Here is a 21845-nt window from a genome sequence, read left to right as displayed (position 1 = left end):
ATCAAATCTTGCCCAGGTTGGAATTGTCTCCACAGGCCTTGAATGGGAGTACATTGGGCAGGGGAAGGGGAGGGGCTGTGGTTCAAAGTCCCGTCCCTCTATTAATATGTCGGTGGTGTGTGCACAGGTCTGAGACAGCCAATAGATGTTCAGAGAGAGAGAGAGAGAGAGGGAGAGGGAGAGGGAGAGAGAGAGAGAGAGAGAGAGAGAGAGAGAGAGAGAGAGAGAGGGAGAGGGAGAGGGAGAGGGAGAGGGAGAGGGAGAGGGAGAGAGAGAGAGAGAGAGAGAGAGAGAGAGAGAGGGAGAGGGAGAGAGCGAGAGAGAGAGAGAGAGAGAGAGAGAGAGAGAGGGGTGACCAGAAAACAGAACCCCTAGTGTTCCTGTCAAGTTTGTGTCTGCTGCCTGCTAGCTCGCTGTAGCTCTCACGCTCTCTCTCTCTCACAATCACAAATACTTGGGCAGCTCCGGCAACAGCTGTGTACGCGTCTGGATCTTTGAAGATAACACTGCCTATTAATAAACAAAAAGTGCCAATTATTGAGCGGCAGGGAGAGTAGCGGAATAAGATTAGGTCAAGGCGAGCCGGGTCTCAGTGAAGTCTAAATTGATGAGCCGCCGCTCTCGACACAGACAGACTGGTGGAGATACTGATCCATCCTCACCAGCCACCACACAGCCATCACACTGAGCCCCACAGACTGCAGCCAGGCAAAGAGATAAAGCTCTCCACTTAAGCACACTACAGCTCTGTGTGGGAGATGTGAGCTAGGGCCCAATGTAAATACCAGGTGGAGATAAAGACGGGATGCGCCCCAAATGGCACCTTATTCCCCTTATAGTGCACTGCATTTCACCAGGGCCATTAGCAGAAGGAAGGGAATAGAGTGCCGTTTGGGGAGCGGTTGAAATGTCTATATAAGATATAAGATCAAAAGTCTGTTTAAAATACATCATATTGACGCAATAAATTGACATTTTGTTTATTAATGTCTCTTAATTCACTTGGCTTAGTTGCTAAAAGACACAGATTGTGTGTGAGGGCCCAATATAAATACCAGGTGAGGAGAAAGACTGGGAACAATAGATGCAATCAAATCAAATTGTGTTTACAATGGACATTTGAATGGCTTTTGTTGGCTAACAGGGCAATTGCCCAATTGTTTTTTAGACATGAATAACACGGTACTGCACTCCTGATGATTGACAATATTAAGAAAGTTCATATTCTAAAACCAGCGGAGCTACTGTCAAACCGACGTGTAGGCTCTGCCGCGCGGTGTATAGCTGGATGAATGACACGGGTACCATGTCTGTCTTCATCTCCCCCAGGGACCACGGGCCAATACATCATTCATTTCAGAAGTATATGACGCTCTGCAAGTGCATGAGGATGCAGTGGTTTCTCTCTCTCTCTCTCACTATATATATATATATATATATTGGCCTGGTTAAAAATGTAATGTGATATAAAAGTCAATGAAATTTACCATACCTCTGGTCATTACGATGCCTGCCAGGGCTCTGAGTCGTGCATGCATGGGGGTGCAGCTGTCTGCCAGTTCGTGGTATTTCTCCCTCACCAAGCGGAATATTGAATCGGCAAAGTCCTGCAAGACACAATCAGTTTCTTTATTTCGATACACATGGTTTAAAACATATTGTTTTCATATTGGTTAGGTAGCCCTTGAAGAAGAAGAAAATAAATGTTATTGTTAAGAAATGTTATTTATACAGATTAGCCGAGCAAAGGACATAGATAACCAGAGAAGTGTGGAGGTGCTAAGAGGGTCACAGGCGATGTTTAAGACAGACATGATTACATTAGTTAAGTACATTTCACATTTAAATGTACACTAGAAAAGGTAGCAACACACACATTGATTCAGGCAAAAGTTTACATTTAATTATATACCTCCCCTCCCTCTGATTCCCCAACATAAATGCACAGCCACACAAAACTAAATGTGTGAACGAGAAGAAAAACATTTGTTGTCTAAAGCACTCTCACTAGTGTGGTTGGGGTTAGGGTTCTGCCTATTGAGAAACACAGTAGTCCAGTCAAGCATAGCCACTCCTGGTACCGCCAAAAACCTTATGTAGACCAAAGTAGCCCTCCTTCAGACAGCCTACCGTAGCCAACTGAAGAAACCCATACTATCAACTAAAATAAGTTGGCAACCTGTGCACAGTGATTTCACACCATCTCAAGCCCCGTGCCTGGTTTTGAAGCTATTCTGTGTAATAATCATCAGTTTAGTCTCTCAGTCTCTCACCCTGGCCAAGTAGAGATTACAATGTGGTGGTGGGGGGGGGGGAGAGAGAGAGAGAGAGAGAGAGAGAGAGAGAGAGAGAGAGAGAGAGAGAGAGAGAGAGAGAGAGAGAGGCAGCCAGCCTCTGTCCCTTAGCAGTTAGCAGCCGAAAGATTGAGCAGATAGCCGATAGCTCAGAGGACATAAACAGACACGGAGGCAACCGCTTAAAGAACAGAGAGAGAGAGAGAAAAAAGGAAAAGAAAAAAACGATTAGGGAGCATATTTCTCTTTATAGCCTCGTCGCTGGGCCCTGGCCGTGAAACACTCCTCTCACACATGGAAGAGGTAATGGTAACAAGGGCGTTCACAGCTTGTGGCGTTCTCAGGGGAAGCTGTAAGGCGGCTGGTGGTGGTGCTACACTGTCACCAACGCACCGCCACCAACAAGCTGGGTAGTAAGGACCAGCATGCCCTGGGGGAGAGCTGGGATCTCCCATGATGCCTCTGGGCATACTTAGGATCGAGAATGGTGAGAAACATACCGCTCTGATCTATCACTATAAGATGACTACAATTACACTGTGTGTGAGTCATTTGGTTGGTTTGTAATGGTGAAAAGTAAAGTGCTTCTGCCCGTTCAAGACACCAGGCAACTGGGAGGTGTCAAAGTGTGAGATACTGTCATCTTCAGGGAGAAACAGGGAGATAACTGTGGTGGCATGATGCTATGCTATGCTGCTCTTCACCTCTGTACAGCATTATGACTTGTTGTCACACTGAGAACTTCAACCAAACATAGATTTCTGTTCTGGCAATGTGACAACGTTAAAAACAGCTCCTAGTCATAGATTAGAATGATAATGTGTATCTGAGTGGCTTCAGGGTTAAAATCCCTGAAAACAAGCACAAGCGCTGTCCCTCTTTTCTCGTAGTGAGATCTAACCAACTGTAAGAATACTGTTGTATTCAATTTAACTATGTCAAGTCCTTTGACACTTTTAAGTATTTCATTCATGACATTATGTGGGTTAAAGGGAACTGGCAGGTGTTACTGGCCCTCAGAGCCGCCAAGGTGCAATGTTCTCTGGCATCATGCCCTGCTTTCTCCTCCTCCCCCCTCCCCCCCGCCTCTCCTCCACAGATCCGTGGACGTCTGATCTGATCTTGAGGTGAGAAGTTACGTGCCATGACTTTCTCTCACGTACAGCAATGTTGGGGAAATGACGTGCTCGCTCCCCCTCCATCTCTCTCATGGTAGCTTGGTGCCACTGCCACCCACCACTGCCACCCTTATGGGGGTAATGTTTCAGAATAACAGGGCCAAGAAGCTTGCTAGACAGTAATGTGCACCCAGATGAGGGGAGGAGGAGGAGAGGAAAGGAGGGCCACCTCCCAACTGACTGCTCTCCCCCTGGATGCACAACAAGGTTAATAACTCTATCAGCTAGACCCTCGCTACTTCTCACCGTTTAAAATGTCACACATATTTGGTGGAGAAAGCCAGCAAACACCATCTAATAGCTGTACAAGCTTGTTCATATAGGGAAATGGCAACAAGGCGTCGAGCTTGTTGCGAAGTTTCAATAGAGGCCATTCAATGCAACATTACACTAGCCTCAGGTGCTGAAAAATAAAGTTTGAATGACAACTAGGTGACATTTTCCACGTCATTTGGTATTCAGGACATTGGAGGCAAAGGGAAATGTTGTTCTGTTTGATTCAGAGGGACTCTGGCAGTTGATGGAGTCCATTTGAGATATCGGAGGAGGGGACAAAATGTTTATGACAATCACAGAGCAGCACTGTAGTGCCTAAACACACCGCAGTACCGTCAGGCCAAGGCAGACAGGGAAAGCTGTCAGAGAGATTGGCTGTGACAGTTGTAAAGACTCGGAGGCTACTCTGAGAGAGAGAGAGAGAGAGAGAGAGAGAGAGAGAGAGAGAGAGAGAGAGAGAGAGAGAGAAAGAGCGAAAGAGAAGGAGAGAGAGTGAAAGAGAAGGAGAGAGAGAGAGAGGAGAGAGAAGGAGAGAGAGAGAAAGAGAAGGAGAGAGAAGGAGAGAGAGAGAAAGAGAAGGAGAGAGAGAGAGAGAGAGAGAGCGAAAGAGAGCGAAAGAGAGCGAAAGAGAGCGAAAGAGAAGGAGAGAGAGAGAGAGGAGAGAGAAGGAGAGAGAGAGAAAGAGAAGGAGAGAGAGAGAGAGAGAGAGAGAGAGAGAGAGAGAGAGAGAGAGAGAGAGAGAGAGAGAGAGAGAGAGAGAGAGAGAGAGAGAGAGAAAATGTGGCGCATTATAAACACACAGAGATGAGGAGGGGACTGACTTGACTAACTGTTCATGGAAATATAGACTGAGAATCGTGGATATACAGACTGAGAGGTGAAACGTAGTTAAGGGGCAAATATGTCCCTATTGGTATATGACTATGACTATCTGATCAACCTTCATGCGCGAAAGTGTCACTGCAAATGAATAGGGACACTAAACAGTAATGTGTACAAAAATGATTTGAAACTAACAAGGTTCCATAAAATATGAAGCAGCTGTTACTATTATTTTCTTTACATATTAGCAGAAATCCAGAATGAAAACATGAACCAGAAGGACGTAAAAACATAACTAGCATACAAAATGTCCTGCTAAAAGCTCTACTGACTAACCCCGCTAACAGTTTCACATTTGTCTCCAAGGTAATGTAGAATGTCATTGCCAATTCTCCTGCCGTCTCCGCCTCCCTCATAAGTCAATACCGTGCCAGCAACACAAATGTCAACGGGGACATACACTGAGCCCTGACCCAGAAGTCTTCACTGCGTCCTAAATGGCTCCCTATTCCCTATATAGTGCCCTACTTTTGACCAAGCTTCATAGGGCTCTGGTCAAAGGTAGTGCATGATATAGGGAATAGGGTGTCATTTGGGGGGGGAGGGGGGGGGGCACACCTTCCCCTCTCCGGGGGCCCGTGGGGCTGATGGGGAGAACTAAAACACACTGGATAATCTACTATGGAGGAAAATATTGTAGGTTAATACTAAGCAGGATGTCTCAATACTGCTAGCTGATAACCATGCTCCAGGTGTCAACTGAGGATAAGACCCCTCTCTCATCACCTTCCCACAGTGAGGTTTTCCTCTATTTCATGTACTGTAAGTGGCTTTGGGAGGTAATTCTGTTACCATGGCTACGTTACATGACATTATATTTGACAACGTTACTGTAGTTCCATCAATTTCAAAGTAAAAGTCTAATACGTTGAAATTGATTTCATGTGTTTATTCCTAAAAACCCGATCCACACCAAATTGAATGGGCCCACCTCTAAAATGACCTACCTCTGTAGTATTTAAAGTCAAATTCATAAGCAGGGAATTCCCTATCCTAATCATGTAAAAGGACTCTGGGAAACTGCAGAGATGGTAGACGCTAATACTATTGCAATTAACGCCGGTTATTGTGTGTGGGGGGCACTAGCATGCGTTACCAGCAGCACATCCATGACGGCCGAGAGCATTGCAATCTCCAGTTCAAGAAAATCCAATCATATGTCTGCACGAGTGGAGGCCATTTTTTTCACCCCATGCTGTCGCTGTGGCTTATCAGGTGCCACCAGAGCAGCGATGGCTGCATAAAAATGGGGCCATGTTTTATATTTCTTTATAGAGGTATTTAACAATTCATTCTCCAAGTTTTAATAGTGTCTTCCTGCTGCCTCTATATCATCCCTCCCTCGCCTCTGCCGCCGAGTGCGAGGCTTTTGAAAGGCGATATCCATTCAACGTGTGAAACCTTGCCTCGGGGGCTTTTTATATTCTCAAAGTGCCAGGCACCCGCAGCGAGACAGATTCTTCTCTTGTTTGTACTCTGTAACCTGTACCATTAGTCTCTCTCTCTCTATGTGTCTCTCTCTCTCTCTCTCTGTCTCTCTCTCTCTCGCTCTGTCTCTCTCTCTGTCTCTCTCTCAAAGCTCCATCACAGACACCCAACACACAAACATTTCTCTCCTTTCATCCCTTGTCCTGTTGGTTTGCTTTTGTTTTGCCACAACAGACGACATCGTGTGACAAGAGGACTGGCTGGAAGATGAACTGTGTACAGATTTGCGAGCCGTGCACTGCTGCCGTGTTGCCTCAAACCATGTCCAACCTTTCCTAGTATCATGTCCAGATGGCCATGCAGCCTGCGGAACAGATTTCTACCCCACCATGCTTTTAGCATCATCAGCAGGGTGCTGTCAGTCAGATCGGCCAGGCTGAGCCACAATCATTAGGAAAAAAGCTTTTTCCTATCAACCACATGCTTGATGTAGAGCAGAAAGAGAAGAGTGATGAAAGGGGGGTTAAAAAAAAAAGGATGGAGGGAGGAGAGTAAGGGCATTTTCTCTGCTTCTGGTCCTGTGCCTCCTGTCCTTGTTTCCATGGATGGGGGAAGAGCTAGGCTGCGACACCGCCGAGAGGTTGCCGCCGACAATGCACCTGGCGAACCCACGTGGTGACTTCACATTGTTTTCTGTAAATGGCCTATCTAGAAAGATAAACTCGTAACCACATTGGGGTTAGAGCCAGAGCCAGAGCCAGGGCAGAGTCAGATCAAGCTGACCCATTAGGATGTGACCCACATGGGTATATAACAGACACAACCACCCATTCAAATCAACCAGCTCCATTTGGATGAATGAATGATGTCAGATGGAATAAAGATGAAAGTTTAAGTGCAGCGCTGCATCGGGTACATACTCTCTCAGAGCAGCAGAGAGATATACTGCGAGCAGACAGGCAAGGCAGGTGAAGAGTGTGTGTGTGTGTGCGTGCGTGCGTGACATCAGGTTCAGGTGATCATGTCAGAAGGTGTCGCGCTGGTGTTGCCTGCCTTCTGTAAAAAGACAAAGACAGGGGGTGGCATTTCGTTATGTTTCTGTTGATGTGTTTGGCGAGATGTGCTGATAGCACAGTTTCCTGACTGACAGGACAGCCCTGGGAGGGACTTCGCATCAGAGATAATTATGACCGTTAATGTCACCTGACACTCAGATCACAACCAGCAACAGGAAGACAGTCCTAGGCTTTGTCCGAAACGGCAACCTATTCCATAGTGCACTACCTGTGAAAAGTAGTGCACTGAATAGGGAATAGAGTGCCTTTTGGGACACAAATCCCCAGTTATAGCCTAGGTACAGATCATGTCTTTGTAGAACAAACAAATACTAGCAAATATATTATATACTACATTAGTCTGTTAGGGATGGGTAATAACTTTACCAAAATATTTTAATGAAATCATTGGATGGAGGAAGACGTTAGTTTCACGGCTGTTTAATGGTGGTGTTGAACACAACACAACATCGTGTGGGCTCAACAAAGAAAGCTAATCCAGATGGCATGACCCAGTGCCTGTATTGACCTTCTGATAAACAGATGTTGGATGGGGGTCAGGTTCTGACTAAACCTCATATCTACCCAGAACTGGGTCCATCTGAACATACAGATCCCAACAAATCCATAAACTAAGACAACAAAGCTGCTATCGGGATCAACTTCATCTGGGACAGTGTGTGCATCCCAAATGGCATCCTATTCCCTACACTCTATGGGCCCTAATAAAAACAAAAGTAGTCCACTAAATAGTGACTAGGGTAGGGTGCCTGTTGGGACATAGCCACTGTTTGATGTAACCTGGCGATGACAAGAACAATCCTGACCTGGTTTAACAGAGTTTTACCTTAGGGCCTATCTTAAATAACACCCTATTCCCTATATAGTGCACTACTTTTGACCAGAGCCAAGTACTTTTAGTGCACTATAGGGAATAGGGAGAGATTTGACATACAGAGATGGTATGTTAACAGCCATAGTACAGATCACTCTAGATAAAAAAGAGAGATATGGCTGAGACGAATTAATAATGTCAGAGCCGGTGTAAAACACACATCAGTGGCTTTATGCATTATGCATCAAGGGCCAGGGAGAGTGGCTCCTTCAAAAGGATAACATGACCGACCCCCAAGAGAGAGGGAGGGAGGGGGAGAGGGAGAGGGAGGGAGAGATAAAGGGAGGAAGACAGAGGGAGGGAGGAGGAGAAAGAGAGAGAGGGAGGGGGATAGAGAGAAAGAGCGACAGATGGAACAATAGAGAGGGGGGGTGGGTAGGAGAGAAAGGGTGAGAGATGGAGTGAGAAAAGGGAGAAAGAGAGAGAGAGGAATGAGAGAGAAAGAGAGACAGAGAGAGAGAACTAGAGAGAGGGAAGGGGGGAGATAGCTACATGAAGAGAGAGGAAGTGAGAGGGCCAGTGATGGGCTTTTAACGAGCGTAACTCTCTCTAGTTGAGACTAAAAGGAGGGATGCCACTCCAGTGGCCGTGAGGGCCTTTCACACGTTGCTCATTAATCTGGCCATGATTCAGGAGGGCCATGTGGAGGAGGGGGAGGGAGGGAGAGAGAGGGGGTAGGGGGATAAAGAGAGAGAGAGAAGGGTAGTGGAGAGAGAAAGAGAGACAAGGCGATAGAGAGAGAAGGATCTGAGGATGTTAATGACTAACATTAATGACCTGCCTCGCTATACTACATACAGGTAACTGCTAAAATGAAGGAAACACCAACATAAAGTGCCTTAATAGGGCGTTGGGGCACCACGAGCCAGAACAGCATCAATACACCTTGGCATAGATTCTACACGTTTCTGGAACTACAGTATATTGGAGGGATGTGACACCATTCTTCCACGAGAAATACCAAAATGTGGGGTTTTGTTGATGGTGGTGGAAAACGCTGTCTCAGGTGCCGCTCCAGAATCTCAAATAAGTGTTCAATTGGGTTGAGATCTGGTGACTGAGACACAAACACACACATTTTAAACACCCTATGCTCCTCTTTCAAAGTCACTGAGATCTCTTCTTCTAGACATGGTAGCCAAAATAATGGGCAACTGGGCATTTTTATACATCACCCTAAACATGATGGGATGTTAGTTGCTTTATTAACTCAGGAACCACACCTGTGTGGAAGAACCTACTTTCAATATACTTTGTAATTGTATCCCTCATTTACTCAAGTGTTTCCTTTATTTTGGCAGTTACCTCTGTGTGTGAAAATCATTCACAAAGTGGAGGTGGGTTAAACACAACAGGGGGGAGAGGAGACTAAACTGTTATAAAAAAGGTATCAAAATGCAACACAGTTTTAAGATACATTTAGCTAGAAAACATTATTGTGAATATACTTAATGAGATGATAATTGACAATACTTTCCTCTACTTTAAGTTAACTGTGAAATGATGTAGACAAATTGTACCAACATGAGTAATTTAATTTTCATCAGAGAAGGGTAGGGAAATATGGAGAAATAACACTGAATAATAATTGTACTTGTATTTTGCAGTACTATATGCCCACTGCTTCACGATCTTTCTGCCCGGTAGGATGCAGCATCACGATCTTTCTGCCCGGTAGGATGCAGCATCTCCTTTCATGTGTTGAAAGGCAGGGAACCATTGAAACGTGTCCTGTGAAGTGCTGCGATGCCATCCTCTGAAGGGACGATTTATTGACCGTCATCTCTGCCGTTCTTGAAGATATCAAGACAGCGCCTGTTTCTGGGGTTGACCCAGGCAATCAGCAGACTTCAAACCTCGTCCCCACGACGCCGGACTTTGAACAGATCCGTAACGTCTGTTGCCAAACACCGAGCCGCACATGGCTCCGAGATTAAGGAGGGGGAACGCAGGACGGAAACACAACTGATGTTTTTTTTGTTGGTTTTGGTGGTGCCTGGCTGTTACAGTGCACTGTAGCAAAACAGTCTCTGGCACATTCATGTGCATATGGGAAAGCAATGTTTTCAAGCACATGTTTTCAGTGGGTTGTTGAGCCAGAAAAAGTATGGTTAGAAAACAGATGCCATTTTAACACAGCATCAAAGGGAGATTGTGGCCCCTCTGCTTGTGACTGCTTGTGTCTACTTGTGACTGCTTGTGTCTACATGTGACTGCTTGTGTCTACTTGTGACTGCTTGTGTCTACTTGTGACTGCTTGTGTCTACTTGTGACTGCTTGTGACTGCTTGTGTCTACTTGTGACTGCTTGTGTCTACTTGTGACTGCTTGTGACTGCTTGTGACTGCTCGTGACTGGCTGGGTGGGTGACTAGGCAGCATGGTCAATGTCATGACACTCTCTTCACGCCATTCCGCCCGGCGGGGCGGTGCTATACGTCACGGTGGGCATAGATTTGAGGTTGCACACCACGTTGAGAACGAGACGAACACTCGCTCAAGTCCCGATCGTGGAATCGATTCAACACACCGCTAAGCCAGAGTACTGGTTGGCTATAGCTACAGCAACTACAGTTATGGATGTTCTTCTGTTTCATCAAGGACACAAAGACAACTGGCATAGCCGAATTCACGTTCTGTTTTCTCTTTCACGCAGCCACAGAATAGATAGAAGCTAAATACATGATTTTGTAATTACATTTCACATTGTTTAAACCTGAGAGATATCATTCATGTAAAGTAATCTTGTGGAAGTATGGATCCAGGACAATATGGTAATGTTGGCCTCGTGTACTGTATAGGCCAGGGCTCTCCAACCCTGTTCCTGGAGAGCTACCCTCCTGTCGGTTTTCACTTCAACCCCAGTTGTAACTAACCTGATTAATCTGATCAACCAGCTAATTACTAGCGTCAGGTGTGCTAGATTAGGGCTGGAGTGAAAACGTACAGGACGGTAGCTCTTCAGGAAGAGGGTTGGAGAGCCCTGCTATAGGACCACTAACAAATAATCCAAAATCCACCAGATTAAGAGTTTTCAATGAAGCCAGCAATGCTGATACCAAATCATTTTCGGGAAGAAAAAAGACAGAAAGAGAGAGAGAGACAGAGAGAGATTGAGAGAGAGGAGAGAGAAAGAGAGAGAGAGACAGAGAGAGACAGAGAGAGAGAGAGACAGAGAGAGATTGAGAGAGAAGAGAGAGAAAGAGAGAGACAGAGAGAGATTGAGAGAGAGGAGAGAGAAAGAGAGAGACAGAGAGAGATTGAGAGAGAGGAGAGAGATTGAGAGAGAGGAGAGAGAAAGAGAGAGAGAGACAGAGAGAGAGAGAGAGAGAGAGAGAGACAGAGAGATATTGAGAGAGAAGAGAGAGAAAGAGAGAGAGACAGAGAGAGATTGAGAGAGAGGAGAGAGAAAGAGAGAGACAGAGAGAGATTGAGAGAGAGGAGAGAGATTGAGAGAGAGGAGAGAGAAAGAGACATAGAAATAGAGAGAGCGATATGCAAAGCTTATGTAGCCTAGTCTACTGTAAAACTCATACCACATTATACATGTTCATAGATTGCTTCACTAAATGACCAAAAGTATGTGGAAACCTGCTCTTCTAACATCTTGGTCCCCCGCTTTGCTGCTATAACAGTCTCCACTCTTCTGAGAAGGCTTTCCACTAGATGTTGGAACACTTGCTTCCATTCAGGCACAAGAGCATTCGTGAGGTTGGGCACTGATGTTGAGCGATTAGGCCTGGCTTTGCAGTCAGTGTTCCTATTCATCCCAAAGGTGTTCGATGGGTTGAGGTCAGGGCTCTGTGCAGGCCAGTCAAGTTCTTCCACACCAATCTTGACAAACCATTTCTGTATGGATCTTGCTTTGTGCCCGGGGGCATTGTCATGCTGAAACAGGAAGGGGTCTTCCCCAAACTGTTGCCACAAAGTTGGAAGCACAGAATCGTCTAGAATGTCATTGTAGAGTTAAGATTTCCATTCACTGGAACTAAGGGGCTGAGCCCAAACCATGAAAAACTGCCCCAGACCATTATTCCTCTTCCACCAAACTTTACAGTTGGCACTATGTATTGGGGGCAGGCAGCGTTCTCCTGGCTTCTGCCAAACTCAGATTAGTCCGTCGTACTGCCAGATGGTGAAGTATGATTAATCACTCCAGAGAACGCGAGCTTTACACCACTCTAGCCGACATTTGGCATAACTCATGGTGATCTTAGGCTTGTGTGCGTGCGGCTGCTCAGTTCTTGTGCTGATGTTGCTTCCAGAGGCAGTTGAGAACTCGGTAGTGAGTGTTGCAACCGAGGACGCTGCAGCACCTGGCGGTCCCGTTCTGTGAGCTTGTGTGGCCTACCACTTCGCGGCTAGACATTTCCACTTCACAATAACAGCACTCACAGCTCTAGCAGGGCAGAAATTTGACAAACTGACTTGTTGGAAAGGTGGCATCATATGACGGTGCCACGTGGAAAGTCTGTGAGCTCTTCAGTGAGGCTATTTTACTGCCAATGTTTGTCTATGGAGATTGCATGGCGGTGTACTCGATTTTATACACCTGTCAGCCACGGGTGGGGCTGAAACAGTCGAATCCACTCATTTGAAGGGTTGTCCACATACTTTTGTATATAAAGTGTACTATTCCACGTTGAGATAAAAGAAAATAAGTGAAATTAGATCAAATCTAGTCATGAACAGTTTCGTATATTTCATTCGGATAAAAGTAGATTGGCTTGATAGCGGCATTGACGTTGTTGGTTGGCCAGCAAGGAAAACTTAACGTTACACATCATGAACTTTTGGGGAAATTGGTCCAGCCCCTTGGTAGCTTGCTATGGTTACTTCAAATAAAGCGAAACAATGTATTAATATGGAAGTGCAATTGTAAACTATAAAGTTTAGTGATGTCGGTGAAGAAGTTATGAATGAGGTCCCATGCTAATGCTTCTCGGTTGAACGTGGACGGGAATCGGACAGTCCTTGCACTTTGAAACCAACTCCCACCATGATGTATAGCACCGCCACCGGGCGAAATGCCGTGAAACGAGTGTGTCCCCCAATGTCATGTCTATGGGTCCGGCCCTTTATAAAGTCCCCTGGCTGGTCATATATCATGGAATATTGATATGGTTCCACTACACTGCAACACCTGACATTTGATTTATAGCTTAAGGTGTTCTTTTTTCATTCCTAAGCAGTCAACAAGGTATCAAGGGAAAATGTCAATGGTGCAGTGTGTTGGATGGAGAGAATGACATGTCTGAGATTGGTAAAGAAAAGGGCTAGCACAGGTAACTTGTCTTGTTCTAATGGGTTGTCCAATGTGCTTGTGTGTTTATTTGTGCGTGTGTGTGTGTCTGTCTGCCAGTGACCACATTAGTGTATGTGCAGCCACCTAATACTATATGCACTTCACACCACGTTGAAATAAATGCACATTTCTGTATAAGAATGCCCTTTTCAGTGTGACAGAAATAAGTCTGGCTGTGGCCCCTGCTCTCTTAACATTATACAAAATCCATCACGTGCAGTGTGCAGAGTAAGCATTATGCTGGATATTATGAACACAACACACTGCTAATAGTGTTCTCTCTATATATCTCTTTCTCTCTCTCTCTCTCTCTCTCTCTCTCTTTCTGTTTTTCTTCTTTGTCTCTTTCTTTCTCTCTCTCACAAGCATGCACACACACACACACACACACACACACACACACACACACACACACACACACACACACACACACACACACACACACACACACACACACACACACACACACACACACACACACACACACACACACACACACACACACACACACACACTACTCTCAGAAGAGCCTGTGTATAGAGAGACAGAGACTCTGTGTGTAGAGAGACAGAGAGACTGTGTGTAGAGAGACAGAGACACTGTGTGTAGAGAGACAGAGAGACTGTGAGAAGAGAGACAGAGACACTGTGTATAGAGAGACAGAGACTGTGTGTAGAGAGACAGAGACACTGTGTAGAGACAAAGAGACTGTGAGTAGAGAGACAGAGACACTGTGTGTAGAGAGACAGAGATACTGTGTGTAGAGACAGAGACACTGTGTGTAGAGAGACAGAGACACTTTGTGTAGAGAGACAGAGACACTGTGAGTAGAGACAGAGCGACTGTGTGTAGAGACAGAGACACTGTGTGTAGAGAGACAGAAAGACTGTGTGTAGAAAGACAGAGACACTGTGTATAGAGAGACAGAAAGACTGTGTGTAGAAAGACAGAGACACTGTGTGTAGAGACAGAGACACTGTGTGTAGAGACAGAGAGACTGTGTGTAGAGAGACAGAGACACTGTGTGTAAAGAGACAGACAGAGATAAAAACCAGGTGATGGGTGTTTCCAATCTGGCAGAAGAACTGTCTAATTATCAAGGGATCCGTCATACTATATTGAATCATCCTCTCACTTCTCCCCTGTTGATGCATGTCAGACAGCTACTACCAGACTGCAGTACTGTGTCAATCCATGACCCCATTCTATCCAAAACACGTGATGGACATTATTATAAACAGCAACAACAGCATAGTTTCTTCATCAGCTGCTCATTTGAGGCTGATATTTGTCCACCTTTTGTTGTTGTGGTTGTGAGTCGCAGGATGGATAGCAGAAAGAGGAGAGAGAAGGAGAACCATCCCACTTTCCTCATCTGTGTGTGTGTGTGTGTGTGTGTGTGTCTCTACTCACTAATCTGTCCGTTTCAAATCTTAACAAGACAACCGAGAGTGGCAACAACAACTGCCGTTCATTTTCAAACCGCATCTTATAAAAGCTATATGTCTCTCTTTTCAAAGCACCTAAGTGTGTGAGACTTTTAACATGCAGGTAAGGGGTTGTGTGTGGTTGGGAGAGCAGTGTGTGTGTGTGTGTGTGTGTGGTGGGAACACACGGGTAAGTTTAGGAGGAGAGGAGACTCACGGCACACAGTGTCTATCTTCATTCTCCTTCACAGTAATTAAAACAAGTGGATAAAAATGGCTGCTTCTGTTGCAAATGAACACTTCAGTTGATGATGCACAAACAATCATAGAACTAAAATCAATATTTCATTTCAACTCTCCAAATCTCCATCTAGCTGTAATCATGATAGTTGTAGGTTAACCGATTTGGAAAGTTCACGTGATTCCACAAGAGGGGGCTAAACTGTTGATGGAGTCTCAACAGTCTCTCCCTTCCCTTGACGACATACAGAACCACATCATCATTACTCATTCATTCTAATGTGCCGGTGCTTACATACACTACTGGGTTTCTCCATTAGGGCAGCAGCTAGGTAGTTCATCGTAGATGCCGACAGGGCACAGAAGTGAACCCAGGAGTGGCTATAAGAATCACCTGGGTTAGAACAGAACAGGGAGGTGGAAATGGATTTTCTGTGTATGTCCGTTGGAATGAACTAGGTGTCAAGGCAGTAAGGTACTCCTAAGAGCTGTGGCTGACTTGGCGATAACTTCAGGAGTTTCTTGTGAGGAGAATACCTCAAGAGCAGTTCCTGTAATGTGTCTAACTTAACTCTTTCAAGATTTCGGTTAAAACTCTGTTGTGTTTTTTTTGTTGTTTACCAATGTAAGAGTAGAAAAGCTTTATTTTCACAGACAGAAAGAGCAGAGAGAGAAAAACATACTATTGATATGCCATCGACTAAAGCAGACGATGATCATTCAAGATCCGAAGCGAATGAAAATGCTCAGAGATGAGATCAAATCACATCATTGAGTGGTCTGCCCAAATATCACTGTGCCAAAGCTCAGACAGAGGACATCTGCCGAAGTTGTGACCGACTGCTTCTGAGTTGATATGATGAAGCACAAAATGTCCCAAGACATAGGTTGAGTTTCAAACATCACCCTATTCCTTATATAGTGCACTACTTTCTGACCAGAGCCCGTTTAGGGAATAGGGTGGCATTTGGGACACACTCCATCATCAACTGAAACCTCACTGCAAGCAAAGGACTTAATGTGTCAGTGTCAGAATCAGAATCAGACATTAGGCTATGAGTCATGGTTAGCCAACTGTCCTGACGATGTCATCCGTATGCACAGTTCAACACTTCCTGTGCCTCAGAAACTGGTGAAATCAAAAGGTCACAGGAGGAGACAAGCCTCAATGACAGTGACAGTACAATTCCTATTAACTGGTAGCTAGCTCGGGTCTGTTTCAGAAAGCGTGACGTGATTGACTGGACTAGGAAATTGAACCGTAATGCATGCGATTCCATGCACAGAAAGGTGATAACGGCACTACATTTGTGCTAAATTGTATGCGAGTGAATCTTTGCTAAGATCATGTGCTGCATTCCTCTATTTTGGCAAAGACCGAAAAAGCAAATCCAGTATTGGAGAATGTAAATATGACTTAAGCACCATACAAGTAGTTTTCTCCCATCATGCCAAACACACATACATACAACATTCAGTCTGGATATGAGCCAAAACATGCCTATGTCGTAAATGGAATAAGAGTGTAAATGTCATGTAAAAATATGCATTACATACATGACCCTGTCATGGACCTCATTGCCCTGTGGAATATCATGAACAGGGAAGTACATCTATAATGAACAGGACAGCCCAAGCAGTGCAGTCCGACTGCAACTATTAGGTATACACAGGGTCTGTCTGGCTGAAATATGAGGACTGTGTCCAGGCAGGCAGGTCTGCCTGAATGCTAAACTCTGCGAGAGAGAGACACTATGACCTACAACCAATCAGGGCAGAGCACCACTGTGACCTGCCACCAATCAGAACAGAGAAAAAGTACACCCTGCATCCAATCAGAGCAGAGCCAGTGTGCCCTGCAACCAATCTGACGCCTAATTAATCCTGAAGGTCTTTTGTTCCGCTGAGGGTTCTCTCTTTTTTCCCCCACTGCAACACTCCATCCATCCTCTTCTCCTGGTATGTCCTCTCTTGCCCGGCTCAGTCAGCCCCTCATCTTTCCCTGCCACCTCTCAATGCCTCCCCCTCCTCCTCCTCACCCCCTCATCCCACCTCTCCTCCCCCACCACCTTCAGGATAAACGTCCCAGGATATAAACGTAAGTGTCTGTTGGTTTGGACTTTGGGCTTGCCAGTGGAATAAAGTCAACTGTGAACACATTATGTTTTCGGGATTGTTCTTCACTGTATTTCTGTATATTTGTGTATCCACAAATATTTACATTAGCTGTGTCTGAGAATGGTAATGAACATAATGTGAAGGGGAACTTTTCCACGACACTGCTACCCATGGATCTCTACATTCATCTTAACACCAAATGGTGCACTGCCATACAAACAGACCTCCAATCTGTAAATAGTTACCCGGTCCTCAGGTTATCCAAGGACACTGTGGTAATGGTCTAGCCCAGAGAGAGTGCCCTGCCTCCTGACACTAAGGTCATTCAAAGGGCACAGCCAGACCCTCATATTTTCTCTGTCGTTCCTCTTCTCTCTTCCCTCTCTCGTGCCTGAGTGGGGGAGATAAACGTGTACGCCCAGGCACACAAGACCAATAGCCGTGATTTATCGGAAACCATTTGGTACCTGAGCGTCTATGAAATTGTAATGAACTTGATTATGCTTTAATGAAGTGTGAGGGTTCCTCAGGACTGATTACAGTACAGCCACCATGCGTGGCATAGCAGGGGCCAGGAGAGAGAGAGAAAAAAGGAGGGAGGATGAGAGAGGGGGGGGGGGAGAGAAAAAAGGAGGGAGGACGAGAGAGAAAGAGAGAGGGGGGGAGAGAGGGAGTGACAGTGATGGTGGTGGGAATAACAACTAGGTGCTGGCGGAAGCGCCCCAGTCGAGGCTAAGAGAGGTTAGTTAGGGGTGTTACGAGTTAGAAAAGGTGACTGGAGTCAACCTTACAGGGGGAACGCTGCTAATTTCATTTCAACCTGTGTAGGGATCTTTTCCTGTCCTGGTACAAACTGCATGCTGACGTGGCGGAGGAAGAGATTTAACAAGTCTTATAGGTCATATTTTGCATAAGTATTAGACAGTTCATGACGGTTCTAACCTTTCCGTGTACAAAGTGCTTCCATTAAATGTAAAAACATTATTGTTCCATAATTTCAGGCACCAAGCTCTCCCATTCGTTTTCTTTCAACTCCCCAGGAGGAATAACACCAATGGGGACAGGATAATGTGTCAGGTTGTTACAGCAACTAGAAAATCCACTGAAAACAGCTAGATATCCTTGTTATATCCAATTAGGAGGGCTTTCAAAAATAGCTATCAGATGTGCAAATGCATGCCATTAGTTTACGGTTACTGACTCTCTAACCCTATGATCCAAAAGGTACTTATCAGGTATTAGAAGTCATTGACGTTATCTGTGAATTAAACCGGCTTCGACAGGTCTCTACACTCCTAGAAAAAAAAGGCTGCAAAAGCGTTCTTTGGCTGTGTCCATAAAATAACCCCTTTTGGTTCCAGGAATAACCAACTGAGATCCCTCAGTGGAAAGGGATATGGAATCTATACCTGGAACCTGACAGCCAAAGAACCCTTTTAGGTTCCAGATAGAACATTCCTCTAAGAGTGTATAAGCATGTGAGGCAGACAGGCAGCTCACCCACTCTATACGTCTGTAACACTGTCTAATACGTCCCATATTGCACCCTACTTCCTATATAGTGCACTACTTTTGACCGGAGCCCTGTAGACCCTGGATTAAAAGAGAGCACCACGTAGGGAATAGGGTCCATTTGGAACGCAAACACTCTGCTGCAGGTGGCCTCAGGGTGTAAATCAATTTCTGTAATAATTCATTCGTTTTTCACACGTTCCTTTCCTCTCCCATGTTGGATAATTTTTCTATTTCTTGAAATCGCTGCTTGCCTGGCCTAGCTTGGCCGCTGCCATCGTTAATTTGTTGTGGCAATATTAATTAATGATTTTTGCTTCATGGCTGTTTATATTCAGACAGATTAGAAGTCAAGAGATTAGAAAAAGAAAACAATCTGTAAAACGCTCGGTAGCTGACAGGGGTCACCTTGGTGTCTCAAATCATATTCAATTTGCCGGCATGGGGAAATTACCAGGCTAAATGATTCCATAGCTAGGCGTATCTTCTGTCTAATAACGGCCTGCATTCAGAAGAGCTCAATGAGACCACATTCAGCCCTGGGGAAAACACACCATACAGTTGCATACTGTAAAGAAACGTTATGAACGGCATCTGTGAAATATTATTAGATAATTGGATTTAAATTGTTTCTTTTAATCAAGTACAGTCAGGTCCAAAATGATTGGCACCGTTGATAAAGATGAGTAAACAAACATGTATAAAATAAATCATATTAATACTGAGCTATAATGTATGCCAAAAAAATGTTGCTACAATTTTATTCTGATATACTAATACAATTGCTCAGAGAAATACGCTTTATTTAACAAGTAATACAAAAGAAAGGTGTCAAAATTATTGGCACCCATATTTTCCTTACTCCGGCACACTCCCCTTGCGAGGATTACAGCACTGAGCCTTTTTCTGTCTCAAAAAGATAGATGTCAAAATTATTGGCAACCCTGTTTTCAATGCTTGGTGCACCCTCCCCCTGAGAGGATTATGGCACTAAGCCTGTTCCTAAAATGTTTTATGAGACTGAACAACACATTGGGAGAGATCTTAGACCATTCCTCCATCTTAGAATCTTTCTAGATCCTTGATATTCTTCATCTGTACTTACGGACTGCCCTCTTCAATACAAACAACGGGTTTTCAATGGGGTTCTTCTTTCGACACCAAACCCACCACTGGCGTCCGCAGCCAAGGAGATCTATTTTCGTGTCATCTGACCATAGCACCGCTTCCAATCCAAGTACCAATGCCGTTTAGCAAACTCCATGCAATTACAGTTGTTAGTTGCTCTCAATAATAATAAAAAGAAATGCTGGCAACCCTTCCAAAGAGCATACGCCTATTGGCATGGAGGTGATGTCTAATTGTAGATTTAGAGAATTCTCCAACTTTGGCCCTTGGATATTCCTTCACCTCCCGAACCATCTTCTTCACTGTGCGTGGTAACAAGATACACTTGTGTCCAATACCAGGCAAGTTTACCAGTGTTCCAGTGTTTTTAAACTTCTTAACTTGTGCCTTAATAGTGGTATGATTAATGAAGGTCAACAACCATTTGTCTTTTTTTGTTTGTGAGTTCTTTGCATTTCCCTATGGTGATGGATGACAAAGAGATGCATGTTACCTCATTTTTATACCCCGGTGAAACAGGAAGCCGTGGAAGGCCACAAAACACTTTTCTCTCCCCCAAATATTACTTGTTAAACAAGTCATATTTATCTGAGCAATTGCATTAATATAAAATAATATAATGTCTTGAACATACAATATAAATCAAATCAAAGTGTATCGGTTGCGTACACAGATTTGCAGGTGTTTTTGCAGATGCAGGGAAATGCTTATTTTGCCGTGCAGTAGAATGTAGCTCAGTATTTCAATTGTTTATTTTATACAGTCTTTTTTGCTCATCTTTATCAATCATTTTGGATCTGACTGTATCTGGAATAGCTATTGTTGTGTGTTAAAAGTGTGTAATGACCGAGTACAAGTCTGCTACTGAGATGAAGGATTAAACCTAAACATATTCATCATGCAAAGTGGGGTGACATCCTGCTTACGGAACAGTCAACAGTGGCAATGTTGTTGTTGGTGTTTTTGTAAGCAGGAAGTTGACGTCACCATGGCGTCATATTTGGTGTGTTTATATCATAAAGATCTCCTGAATCACTGAGTGTACTTTTAATCAACCTTCTACCAGGTTAAAAATCACATTTGATTCTTATGCATCTCTGTACCCCCCCCTCCTCCCTAGCCTTGTCCCCCACCATTGTTATTCTGTCTTGCCGGTGCATTTCCTTATGTCTCTAATCCAAGGTTAAAGAGCCGGGGGTCGCCGACAATGGCCCGACCAATGACCTGGAGTCGTCCTTCAGTCAGCCGAAACTGGCCCAGACTCACCCGCTACCCCCCCTGCCCGCCACCCTGCCCCTCGCCGTCTTGAAGATCGGAACTCTTATGTTGACTTGGCAACGTGGCAGATCTTTGTCACGGCGGTCAGAGCGGCAACTGCACCGTGAGGCGAGAAGATAGAGAGGGAGAGATTAAGTGGCCAATCAACCTGGGAACAAGGGGTAATCATTCCACTTAGTCATGTGACCGGAATCCTGATGCCAAATTACAATCACTTCTCCTCTCTCTCCTCACAGTCACACTACAAGTGGATAAATTACACCCACCCAGACCTGCCTGGACTGGAGAGTGTTCAATGCTGTTCTCTCATTTTGTACAGTACAAAGTGAGAGAACAGCATTGAAGGATAATTGTCTTTAAGTAACCTGTTAAAGAAATACAGTTTGAGTATCCGATGCTGATTCTGTCAAATTAGAACATAGTTTTAATAACAACTACAGGAGAATACAGAGTATATTCGAAACTCTTAAAATGGGGCTGCATTTTGTTTATATCACAAAGTAGCAATAACTTTGTAACTGACCCTAACACTGTCTTATTTCTGATGATGGAGAACAAAAACCTGCATGGTCGGATGTTCGGTGCCATCAGGGGTGTGCGTGTTTGTGTGTGCGCCTGCGTCATTATTTAGAGAGGTGTGGAGCTATACCGGAGTGTGAGCAGCATACCACAATACTAGACATTGGATGAGTTTCAATATTTCATTTAGGAGCTGGACATTGGAGCTAGTCTTCAAGTTATTGTTCAGGTTAGCCTGAGGCTATCATCCTGGCGTGGTTCTGGATTCCTCTCCTCCAAGACAATATCATGTCCTTGACAAACATCCCCTTC

The 21845-nt window shown here is 44.7% G+C and overlaps 1 protein-coding gene across 1 annotated transcript in view; it reads right to left on the bottom strand.

Moving 5' to 3' along the window:
- The window catches only part of adarb2 (adenosine deaminase RNA specific B2 (inactive)), an 83046-nt gene that overhangs the window by 43779 nt on the left and 17422 nt on the right, over positions 1 to 21845 (bottom strand). Inside the window, exon 3 of the mRNA XM_031796730.1 lies at positions 1493 to 1607. Within this exon, the coding sequence (XP_031652590.1) occupies positions 1493 to 1607 (115 nt within the window). The remainder of the gene's footprint in view (positions 1 to 1492; positions 1608 to 21845) is intronic.

This window comes from Oncorhynchus kisutch, linkage group LG18, assembly GCF_002021735.2.
Source record: "Oncorhynchus kisutch isolate 150728-3 linkage group LG18, Okis_V2, whole genome shotgun sequence".
Taxonomy (NCBI): Eukaryota; Metazoa; Chordata; class Actinopteri; order Salmoniformes; family Salmonidae; genus Oncorhynchus; species Oncorhynchus kisutch.
This window is presented reverse-complemented; position numbering and strand designations above follow the sequence as displayed.